Here is an 11552-nt window from a genome sequence, read left to right on the forward strand (position 1 = left end):
TTTGTATCATTTCTCTAGCATTATAATTCCCCCCGTACTTCGAAAAGGATGCATGGAATTCTTAACGAAATTGATTTTAATGGGATGTAGTATAAATTATATTTCCATAGAAAATGCACATTTGACGATGTATCTTTAAACATAAACATTAAAAAGGACTTATAATACAAATGTAAATATATACACCGTGAGATAATGAACATTTATCATTAAAACAATTTAATCCAGATCTTCTCACAAGCAGATTCTAAGATTTGACGATCTTTCTTATCTTTCTTAATCTAATTACAGTACTGCTGGTGATGTAGGCAGGATTACTAATTGACCGTACCTAGTGAGTAACTGACAACACTGTTCAACCAATCAGCCCCCTGGATCACAGTTGGTAGCCGCCCATTTCTCTGCGTCCCACCCCCTACTGTTCATTGGCTGGCGACAGCCTTGTCAGACGGACTCGAATGCCTCGTTTTCAGCTGAATGAAGAGACCCCCCCCCCCCCGACTCCCTGCCCCAGGCACCTGGGTATGTATCCACTGGGTCATCAAGGAGGAGTTGAATCGGGACAGATATGCAGTGATTTGCCCCAGCTGGCAAATGTGAATGAGGGCACTGTAGAGAAAGCCTCGTCCCGGCCAATGAGGGGGGCTGCGCACTTAAGGCTGGGGCATCGCGTGATGTCATAGGCTGGGGATCGATGCTGATCAACTATTTAGTGGATTAGCTAATTAATCCAAAGGTACTTCGTGTGTACCTTCACTAAGAATACTGTAACAGAGCTTCTACTGGGACCTGATTTTCAGTCACAATTATTTCAGCCTGTCGCTGACGTTTTGTCCACTCACCTGGGACTGGCATCAACAACATCCCAGCGTGCCCCAAACTCTGTGCAGGACTTGCACCCCTTACTGCTTCATTATCCTACCAAATAATATAATAATAATAATATGTGCCAGCACCCCTGAACGCACCGTCTTAAAACGGTGATCTAATACCCTGACAATAAAATAATAACTATAACTATACCAGCCGTGGACACGTTGTGGACCAGTTGGAGGGATTATAATGGACTGAACCTGGATGGCTTTGCGCTGTCATCTCCGTTTATAGGGCTCCGCCATTCTAACGGGGCTTTATATGAGACCCAGTCCTGGCACGGGCGCATGACACAGGCTGCAGGGAAATGCGACCCCCGCCCGCCCGCACCACCAGCTCGCCTGGTTTTCATCAGGACACGGACCACCTCTCCTTGACACCGCTCCAACCGGCCAGTGTGGTCTGTAGTTGGCTACTACCACCATCTACAGGGCGAAGGAATTTGTTGCAGTTATTTATATTACAGCTTAGTAGACCGTTTTATCCAAAGCGTATGTAAGTAATAGTTTCACGCGCGTGCAAAACTATTCTGGTGGTTATATTTATATAGGCAATCTGAAACATGACAGAAGCGTTTCTAAATGCTGCAAATACCTTGAACAAGATGCAGATACACTTTGGGATCATCGTGCCGCTCGGTAACACCTTCGCAATCACGCAATCATTACCACAGTGACCAAAGCAGCTTGATTCTACACCTCCGTGACTCATTCACGTCTTATGCTACCTTAATAGACACCAGATCGGCCGCTCCATTATGCAGCACCACGAAATAAAACACGCAGTAATCTGTGCCATTCGACCATTTCTTACCAGTCTTTCCAATTTGAATTAGTTTGACTTTCAAAATAGTTTTGCTTGCCAAGAAATTCTATATGCCAAGTTCAAAATTGATAAATGAAGTGTTAACTCTTTTTTTATATTGAGTTTTGATGCAAATCACAGTTGCTTTTAACAAAAACTAATATTAACCAGTCACATTTTAGTAAGGAGAGACAGGTACTGTACACTCAGTTAAATCATGTCACATATATAGTTATGTCTGAATTAAATGGATCAGATTCCAGGAGCCCGCAGTCCATGTTCCCCAAGCACAAGGGCAGGACTGACAAATTAGGCCAGTGCTTCCCAACCCGGTCCTCGGGGACCCCAGACAGTCCACATTTTTGCTCCTCCCCCAGCTCTCAGCCAATCAAGAACACTAAACACCTGCTACAGGTGTGCTGGGAGCTGGAAGGTGAAAAAACATGGACTGGAGATCCCCGGGGACCGGATTCGGAAACACTGAGCTAGACAGGCTGTAGCGGCTACCTTCCACCTACCATCTCTGTTTTGCCACATGTTCGTCGGGTCCTGGCTCAGTGCACTGCAATCAGAAAACACTGCAGTGTGACTGGATGGCCAGTGACATCATGGGTTCTCCTGTTCTTCACTCTAAAGGTCTTATTTGAGATGACAGGGAGATGTTTCTATGTGCCATGTGTAAACCGGATTCTCTTTGTGGGAGCAAACAGTGGTGACGACTTTGAGGTGCTCAGATCTATTGCATTCTGGGAGGTTCTGTCACAAAGATCCAGTGAGTGTAGACCGAGTGCTTTAAATATGTACACACACACACACACACACACACACGTGCGCTACCTTAAATATACCTGGCATCTTTAATTCCAAGAACACACAAGCTGCTTAAGTACCGCATGTGCCAGTAATCTTCTGTGGGTCATGTCTCTCTCGTAATCCATTTCATTTCATTTTCCTACTTTGGAACATTTGCACTCAAATCTGTTTTGAAAAAAGCATATCAAAGCCACAGACCTGACATACTGTCAGCATGGCACACCAGAGCCAACACACTAAAGCGCACATCTACACGCAGTCAAAATATCCTCGCAACAGAGATACTGAGTCACACAAACCAATGAAAGGCAAAACATTTAGCCTTTTATTCAACCAAAAGTACCCATAACTGTGTATGTAGCATGTAGCTGGCAGGAGATTGAATGTATCTCAGCGAAAGCTCAATGCCTAAGAGGCAGATCCATCAGGTGCAGGGGACTCCAAAAATCAGGTCCAGAGAATCACAGCTTGCCAGCAGTCAGCCATCTTTCGCAGCGTCCAAATGACTGAAAGCGAAGCTGTTTAAAGGCAGTAAGGTGAACAGCCTAAGCCCCTCTTTACATGACTGATCTGTACTGGAACCCAGAACAAAGTTCCTGCTTTATTTTTAGATTGCAATAAACCTCTGTGGAACTTCTCCAGCAGCGTCTGTATTAAAAAGATGGTTGAATTTAAAGATATTTCATATTTTTAAAGTAAAGCCAAGGTCCCTCCATAATCAGATAGAGGAAAGATGCCTGAATCAGTCTCCCCTATGAACAATGCGCATTTATTGAAGTTTAATAAAATAACTTGAACAAAAAAAGGTCTTGAAATTTAGAAATTACACATGTAGTTGTACTTCTTTGCTGTGAAGGACAGAGATGTTCGTGGCTGGAAAAGGAGAGGCTCTGGTGAGGCCTGTGACCTTTCAGGGTGCACATTCAGCAACCCAGGTCTGCTTACAGCCCATAATGCAGGACACATGTTACTTCTCTCCCTACTTTAACCCTTAAAAAAATATCCTCCATTAAATCCAGAAGAATGAAGGAATCTGCAGGAAGCTCACAGCGGGAAAGAAGTTTTTAATAACGAGAACTGGCAAAACATCTGAGACAAGGGCGATGTTCAAAAATAAACACGTCACACGTCCTCAGCCAAATCCCCATAGCAACGTAAACACAACGTGCACTACCAGCATCGCCGCTCATGTTACGGACTTGTGATCGGAATACGATGTACTTAAGGTGATGAGCAACAGCGAGAGCACAACAAGTTACGGTCTTGGTGAGAACACCACAGTAAAGAAGACGGCGAGGGAGAAGACGGCGAGGGAGAAGACGGCTTGTTCTCAGTAGAGCTTCAGCGAGGCCTCGAACAGCTGGGCCAGGTCGTCTTCTGTGTGAGTCCGGGGAGCTAGTTTGGTGACCCTCTCCTGCAATGATGCGACCCTCTCAGACACAGATGTGTGTGACCTCAGTCAGACCTTAGAAACATTTCCCTTACTGCATGCCACTGCAGTGGACTCAGACAGCCCCCCCCACCTGTGGTATGGTGCCCTTCACAAGCGCAGGGATATCAGCTTGGGTGTAGCCAATGGCCCCCAGGCCGTCCTCCACCTGCAGGTCCTGCAGGATGTCCCTCAGGGTATCTGCCAGCACCGATCCCGCATCCTTCCGCTTGACACGCCGCACGTCAGCCCCTACGAAGATGCCAGGTCACACTCTGCTTTTTCCCCAAAGGAGTTCTGCTTCCGGCTCACCGTTTTTCAAATCTCACCTAATATCTGTGCCGCCTCAAGGTGGCGCTCTGGACACATGGGTCCAGTGAAGGCAAAGACCGCAGGGGAAGTCAACACAACCGAAAGGCCGTGGGGCTGAGGGAGTAGCATGAGACAAGACAACGGGACAAATTAACCTATGTGAGACTGCCCCCTGGTGGTAATGTAAAGACACAGTTGGGCAATATACTTTGGAAAAAGGAGTGATGGGTGAATACAGCGCCCTAAATGTATTCGATAATGTATTCTGTCACAGTACATTAAAAGTAACTCAGGGCTGCCAATTCACGCATCTGGCGTAACTCTCGCGGTCACGCAAGAAATCTTACAGCAAATTTATATTACGTTATAAACCTAAAATTAGCTACATCAGAAGCATTGGGGTAGTTTCCAAACCCCACAGACGATTTACAAGGTAATTAAACTGTTACATACATGAAAAATGAGCGTGCAGACTTATCGCAAATTGAAAATCTCACGCCAGCCAGCTGAACAAAGTCAGCAACACTAGTAATGTATTCAGCATACTTTAAGAATGGATTTAGATAAACATTTTTAAAATTCTGCATTTGTTTGACCAAAGGATGTCGTGAGAGCTCAGGTAGGCTAAGCTGTTTTGTGTGACAACAGAGGGCATTCTGTCCTGTTTACCCACAACATTCCGGAAAAAGCAGGTCCGGCGTCATTTTATCTTTATTAATATTCGTGGTTCAAGTTGCAGTCGGCTTGAATTAAAGTACAGGACGAGTTCGGGTCGCTCGTGAACGGACCGCACGCATCGCTAGCTAGCTTCAGTTTCAACTTGAAAATGCTGCTTTCATTGAGAGGCGTTATTAAATTAGAACTGGAATCTTACAGTGCAGATGGAGTTTTTACAATCGGCAGGCACAACTGGCATTTCATAGTAACTACTTGAAAAAGTGATGTGTGTTTCAATTGTATTGTCTTTAGTATGTGTCACTTATTTTTGGTGATATACGGTAATTGCCACAGGAGTAGCTGGTCGAAAATCACAATATAGTCACTTAACTGGTGTAGCGGTTAGTGGGGGTGGGTAAGGAGAATGTTTTTTTTGTTGTCTGCAGTCGCAGTTGCTGGTGCTACAATTATTACAGCAAACGTATTTTATAAGATTTTTTTAAGCTGGACATGGAAGATTTTTTCTTCTTCTTTCTCTTTCCTTTTTTTCTCCTTTTCCCCTCTTTTTTCCCTTTTTTTAATAGAATAAAGAACGAAATGTAAATGGCATTATCGGGTTCCGTCTTCTTTCATTTTAACGGTCACATCGTACGGCGCGTCGCCTTCTTGCTCAGTTCTCAGCGACATTCGGTTTATTTAAGTTGTCGCTAAACACCGGTGTTTGTATTTCCACGACAGGAAAGTGACACAGTCAGTCATGGCTGTTGTGCTGATCTAGGACTCATTACTGCCCTCAGCTGGGCAAAGGGAAAAGTGTGCACTTGATGATTAAAAAAAATAAAAAATAAAAAATGTTTGCTTTAACACTTTTAAATAGTGCCTTTTGGACTTTATCTTTGTATTCTGAATATGTTCCGCCATTACTGGTATGCTGTCACATCCCAAGAATAGCAGAAAGAGAAAAACAAATAGCAGAAAAAGAGAAAATCAGGAAGTCATACCACTATAGGGTGATCGACATCATAATCCTTTGCTCTGAAGATTTTCACATTGCCTGCGATGGGGTAGGACATTCCATGGCTAGATGACAGAGAACATGGTGTTACTGATTAGCTTATTATGATGGGGAGTTTAAGTTGAGGACAGAGTGTACTGATTTACCACAAATGAACGCCGGCGTTTCCAAATCCAATCCCGGCAAACACACTGGCGAGGTGCATGCTGGACCTCGCCTCCACGTCCCCAGGGTCTCTCACGGCTCTAGGGAAGCGTGCAAGACATCAGAGGGGCCAGAGGTCAGGAACTGTGACACGTCAGTCAGCTGACCTTACTCCACCCAATCAGCAGTCAGATAAACGGCTGGCATATTAAGCATTAACAGGGCTGCAGGACAGACGCAGGACCTACCGCTTCATGTACTTAGCTACTACGTGCAGGGCGTGACGGGACCACACATCACTGATTGGGTTGCTGCCCTGGTAGGCGGGCCGGTTGATGGGGTTGGTAGGACAGGGCTGACGCTGGCTGTAGGGAAGCGCGGTGTAGGACTCCAGGGCATGGCTGAGGAAGAGGGTACAACGTCAGCTGGGTCCCCCCATTCAGACAGGCTACTACTTATAGAGAAAACTAAGTGCTCCCTCTCTGCAGAAAGACATACTGTGTTTCTGTAGTTAAAATTTTCAACTCAAGTTTGTGCATTAGCTACGTATGTAGATTGGGGTCAGCAACCCTGATCTCTGAGTTCCAGTATCCGGAAGGTTTTCTATTCTACCAGGTCGACGATGAACCACACCTAATTTCAGGCACACAGTAACTCGTCAGGTAGGATAGAAAACCCGCTGATATGAGGACTCCGGGATCAGGGTTGCCTACCCATGATCAGCGATTCTCAGCCCATGGGTCGCGACCCAAATTTGGGTGGTGGCAAGTTCTGAAAGGGTCGTGAGGGAGAATTGGAAATGTAAGTATTTTAAAACGATCAGATTTCCCAGCCCCAATCCAAGAATTAACCTATATAAACGGGTCTCAAGTCTGCAAATGTTTAGTGCAAAACTAGTAAACACTCAACCAATCCAAGAAGGCAAATCACAGATGCTTAATTTAAAATTCACTGGCACATCCAATCAGATTTGTGCGTTAATTGGCGTAAATTGCAGAGTCCGCTGCACGCTTGATCATAGCGTTAATTCAGACCTATACCTGATATAGGGTCGCGACTGAGCTGGGATGGTAAAAAAGGTTGAGAACTACTGATGTAGATGATACCTGCAAGCTGCATACATCTACATGAAATTCATAAAGCTGAAGGGTGAAGGAGAGAAAAGAGATACTGATGTGGGAAGCTACCACAAGTTAGCTACAGGAAGGCTAAGGTAACACTTACCACAGCACGTCAATACTGATGTGGGAAGCTACCACAAGTTAGCTACAGGGAGGCTAAGGTAACACGTACCACAGCACGTCAATACTGATGTGGGAAGCTACCACAAGTTAGCTACAGGGAGGCTAAGTTAACACGTACCACAGCACGTCAATACTGATGTGGGAAGCTACCACAAGTTAGCTACAGGGAGGCTAAGGCAACACGTACCACAGCACGTCAATACTGATGTGGGAAGCTACCACAAGTTAGCTACAGGGAGGCTAAGGTAACACGTACCACAGCACGTCAATACTGATGTGGGAAGCTACCACAAGTTAGCTACAGGAAGGCTAAGGTAACACGTACCACAGCACGTCAATACTGATGTGGGAAGCTACCACAAGTTAGCTACAGGGAGGCTAAGTTAACACGTACCACAGCACGTCAATACTGATGTGGGAAGCTACCACAAGTTAGCTACAGGGAGGCTAAGTTAACACGTACCACAGCACGTCAATACTGATGTGGGAAGCTACCACAAGTTAGCTACAGGAAGGCTAAGGTAACACGTACCACAGCACGTCAATACTGATGTGGGAAGCTACCACAAGTTAGCTACAGGGAGGCTAAGTTAACACGTACCACAGCACGTCAATACTGATGTGGGAAGCTACCACAAGTTAGCTACAGGGAGGCTAAGTTAACACGTACCACAGCACGTCAATACTGATGTGGGAAGCTACCACAAGTTAGCTACAGGAAGGCTAAGGTAACACGTACCACAGCACGTCAATACTGATGTGGGAAGCTACCACAAGTTAGCTACAGGGAGGCTAAGGCAACACGTACCACAGCACGTCAATACTGATGTGGGAAGCTACCACAAGTTAGCTACAGGGAGGCTAAGGTAACACGTACCACAGCACGTCAATACTGATGTGGGAAGCTACCACAAGTTAGCTACAGGAAGGCTAAGGTAACACGTACCACAGCACGTCAATACTGATGTGGGAAGCTACCACAAGTTAGCTACAGGGAGGCTAAGTTAACACGTACCACAGCACGTCAATACTGATGTGGGAAGCTACCACAAGTTAGCTACAGGGAGGCTAAGTTAACACGTACCACAGCACGTCAATACTGATGTGGGAAGCTACCACAAGTTAGCTACAGGAAGGCTAAGGTAACACGTACCACAGCACGTCAATACTGATGTGGGAAGCTACCACAAGTTAGCTACAGGGAGGCTAAGTTAACACGTACCACAGCACGTCAATACTGATGTGGGAAGCTACCACAAGTTAGCTACAGGGAGGCTAAGTTAACACGTACCACAGCACGTCAATACTGATGTGGGAAGCTACCACAAGTTAGCTACAGGGAGGCTAAGGTAACACGTACCACAGCACGTCAATACTGATGTGGGAAGCTACCACAAGTTAGCTACAGGGAGGCTAAGGCAACACGTACCACAGCACGTCAATACTGATGTGGGAAGCTACCACAAGTTAGCTACAGGGAGGCTAAGGCAACACGTACCACAGCACGTCAATACTGATGTGGGAAGCTACCACAAGTTAGCTACAGGGAGGCTAAGGTAACACGTACCACAGCACGTCAATACTGATGTGGGAAGCTACCACAAGTTAGCTACAGGGAGGCTAAGGCAACACGTACCACAGCACGTCAAACCCACTGTTGGCGGCCACTCGCTCAGGCATGTGCAGCGTGTGGAGGGGATCTACCATCCCTAACGTTGGCCTCAGGGCTCGGCTAGCTATGCCTGAACATACACACAATACAAATACACAGATACAGTATATATCCTATATTAACAAAATTAATATTCATTTTGCTTATAGTGGCATATTGGTAGAGAGTGAAAGGCAGCCAGGTTAAAATGAAATGGTAAAGCGCCAAATAAGGCCTGACTCTGATATCAGACTGAAACTCAAAAGCAGCTTTTCAGGCCAGCTGAAAGTGTACCTTACATAAACCGTATAACCCCTAATATGTGCGACCAAAAAAATTCAGGATTTTCTGTTTACCTGTTTTAGCTTTTAAAGGCTCATAGTCAAAAATAGCCACACCGGTGGTCTCACTTCCTGTTCCGGCAGTCGTAGGTACTATAAACACAAAGGCAAAAAAACAAGAAGGTTATGCAAATAAGACATCATTCACAATATGGTAAATTATAACAGCAACACACAGAAACAAGTATGTTTTCAAAAGCAAAACGGTGATAAATTGTATTTGGTCCCTTCTTTAAAGAGATACTAAGAACTTGTTGACCTTAACATTTATTGCTACCTGCTGTCCCCAAAATCCCCATCAACAGTTCAACCGACACAGTTGGATGACCATCCCTGCCTGGACAGCCATCTTCCTCGATTTACCTGCTATTAGGGGCTTAAGGGTCTGTGTTACCGGCTGCCCCTTGCCGATTGGAGCATTCACAAAGTCCAGGAAGTCTGCCTCTGGGTGACAGGCATACAGATTGGCTGCCTTGCAGGTGTCAATCACAGAGCCTCCGCCCACCGCCACATACGCATCGAAGTCTCCACGCTTTGCGAAGTCGATGGCGTCCCTGAAGCTGCATGCAGGAGTGGAGGGTGACCGCAGAGCTTTGGCCTGACAGACACGGGGGTGTGAGAGAGAGATGGAGGCGGCGGCGCTGACCTGGAATTCGTGGGCTCCACCCGCACTCGGTCATAGCACCTGAAAGTGACGTCATGTTTGGCCAGTGAGTCCAGCACCGCTGTGAGAGGCGGGAGGCGGGACACTGTCCTGTCCGTCATCAGACACACATTCCGCGCTCCCAGATTCCGTAAGTCCTGCACCCCAGTTACAGTAAATAAAACAGTGAAATAAATAACCTTTCTTATGAAATGGGTAACTTCTGTTACAATTATTCTTTCAAGGACATTTTAGTGCACAAAACAAGATATACAGTGTCACAGTCTGCAAACACATTTACATGCACGTGACAGTTTTATTAACTTGTAAATAGTCTGTAGGTTTTGCAAACTACCCCAGCTCACTTGATGCGGCTATTTTAAATTTTATAATGGAATAATATAAATTTGCCGTAAGATTTCTTGCATGAGCTTCAGAGCCTGAAAGCAAGAGTGTCACGTCAGATGCTAGGCAGTTGGCAACCATGAATATATTATGCTCTTTATTTCAAATTACTGCATTAAAAACAGATATAACAGACAACCATTACCATGCCAATTTCTGTAGTAACGCCTTCTCCATATCTAATGTTTGAGCTCGCCATCTGCAAGACACGGAGCAAAGTTGTGGATCCTGTACTTTTCCATAGGGGCTGAGCAGGCGGTGCGCACTTCGGAGCGGTACCTCAAAAGCATAATCGGTGGTTCGGCTTCCCGACCCATGAGCTGAAACTATAAAACAACTTAAAATCAGCGTCTAGCCAGGTAACAATAACTGCAGGAATACTTAAATGCGCGAATGCAGCTCAACTATTATAACAAAACTATTATAACAAAAAAAAATGTTTTGGGAAAAGGTATATAGAGACATGATGTGCAGGACTCCTACCTTGATGGTATGTCTGTGAATGAGCAGGACATCTACACCTGGGGGGAAAAGCAAGAAAAACAAACAGGCTACAAATCGAAATTTACAGCTCGCAGTAACTACGCTGCCCAGTAACCGTCCTTTCACTGCCAAGTTTTCCATTCCAGTTTACATCTTACAGTAGAGCAGGGAACTTGTAAAAAAAAAAAATGAACGATTTATTGCAATTCAACTTACGCAGCTCTCTCGAGTTGCCTAAGCAAATTGACCACACGATCGCGTCCTGCCATTGCAAATCGCCCTTTGCTTATGACTGAAACCGCTGCGGGGGATTGTGGGAAAACGAGTTTCTGGAGCTGCTCCTGTACATGTCACTGTAGGTCACTGCCAGTGCTGCGTCAAAAAAGCTAATAATAAACACAAATTTTGCGGCTTTTTGGATAATTCTTAGCTGACAATAGAAACAGAAATACATGTAAATGAGAACAGCTTTATTGATAATTCCGTACTATACTGTATTATAAAACAGTGTACGTGAGCACACGGAGTAGGAAAGAAACAAACAGACACCATCTGACACTAGGCAGAATGCAAATACGATGAGATGACGTCACAAATACGCATGCGTCATCTAGAGACTTTTCGAGCAGTCTTTAGCTACTTTCCATTGGAAGCAGTTGGCAGCACTGTCTGAACTGGATGAACAGGCAAGACACTTGTCAAGCAACAGCATGCATGCTGTCCTGCATGGGAAGTTGG

The 11552-nt window shown here is 45.3% G+C and overlaps 1 protein-coding gene across 1 annotated transcript; it reads right to left on the reverse strand.

The window, feature by feature from the left end:
* Positions 1-3537: 3537 nt before the first annotated feature.
* On the reverse strand, positions 3538-11179 carry adhfe1 (alcohol dehydrogenase iron containing 1). The gene is made up of 14 exons (XM_023845460.2): positions 11031-11179; positions 10815-10852; positions 10611-10657; positions 10477-10530; positions 9930-10084; positions 9647-9843; positions 9299-9376; positions 8928-9033; positions 6296-6448; positions 6050-6148; positions 5890-5968; positions 4249-4345; positions 4014-4171; positions 3538-3904 (listed from the first exon to the last, which is right to left on the reverse strand). The coding sequence occupies exons 1-14, from the start codon at positions 11081-11083 to the stop codon at positions 3821-3823; spliced, it is 1398 nt and encodes a 465-aa protein (XP_023701228.1). The 5' UTR covers positions 11084-11179; the 3' UTR covers positions 3538-3820.
* Positions 11180-11552: the final 373 nt, after the last annotated feature.

Source organism: Paramormyrops kingsleyae, chromosome 4 (genome assembly GCF_048594095.1).
Source record: "Paramormyrops kingsleyae isolate MSU_618 chromosome 4, PKINGS_0.4, whole genome shotgun sequence".
NCBI lineage: Eukaryota > Metazoa > Chordata > Actinopteri > Osteoglossiformes > Mormyridae > Paramormyrops > Paramormyrops kingsleyae.

Coding starts and splice junctions, on each gene's coding strand:
- adhfe1 (XM_023845460.2), bottom strand. CDS start 11,083: ATGGCAGGACGCGATCGTGTGGTCAATTTGCTTAGGCAACTCGAGAGA. Junction 9,844..9,929: donor GTGGAGCCCACGAATTCCAG/GTCAGCGCCGCC, acceptor TCCTGCATGCAG/CTTCAGGGACGCCATCGACT. Junction 9,377..9,646: donor CCTTAAGCCCCTAATAGCAG/GTAAATCGAGGA, acceptor TTGTGTTTATAG/TACCTACGACTGCCGGAACA.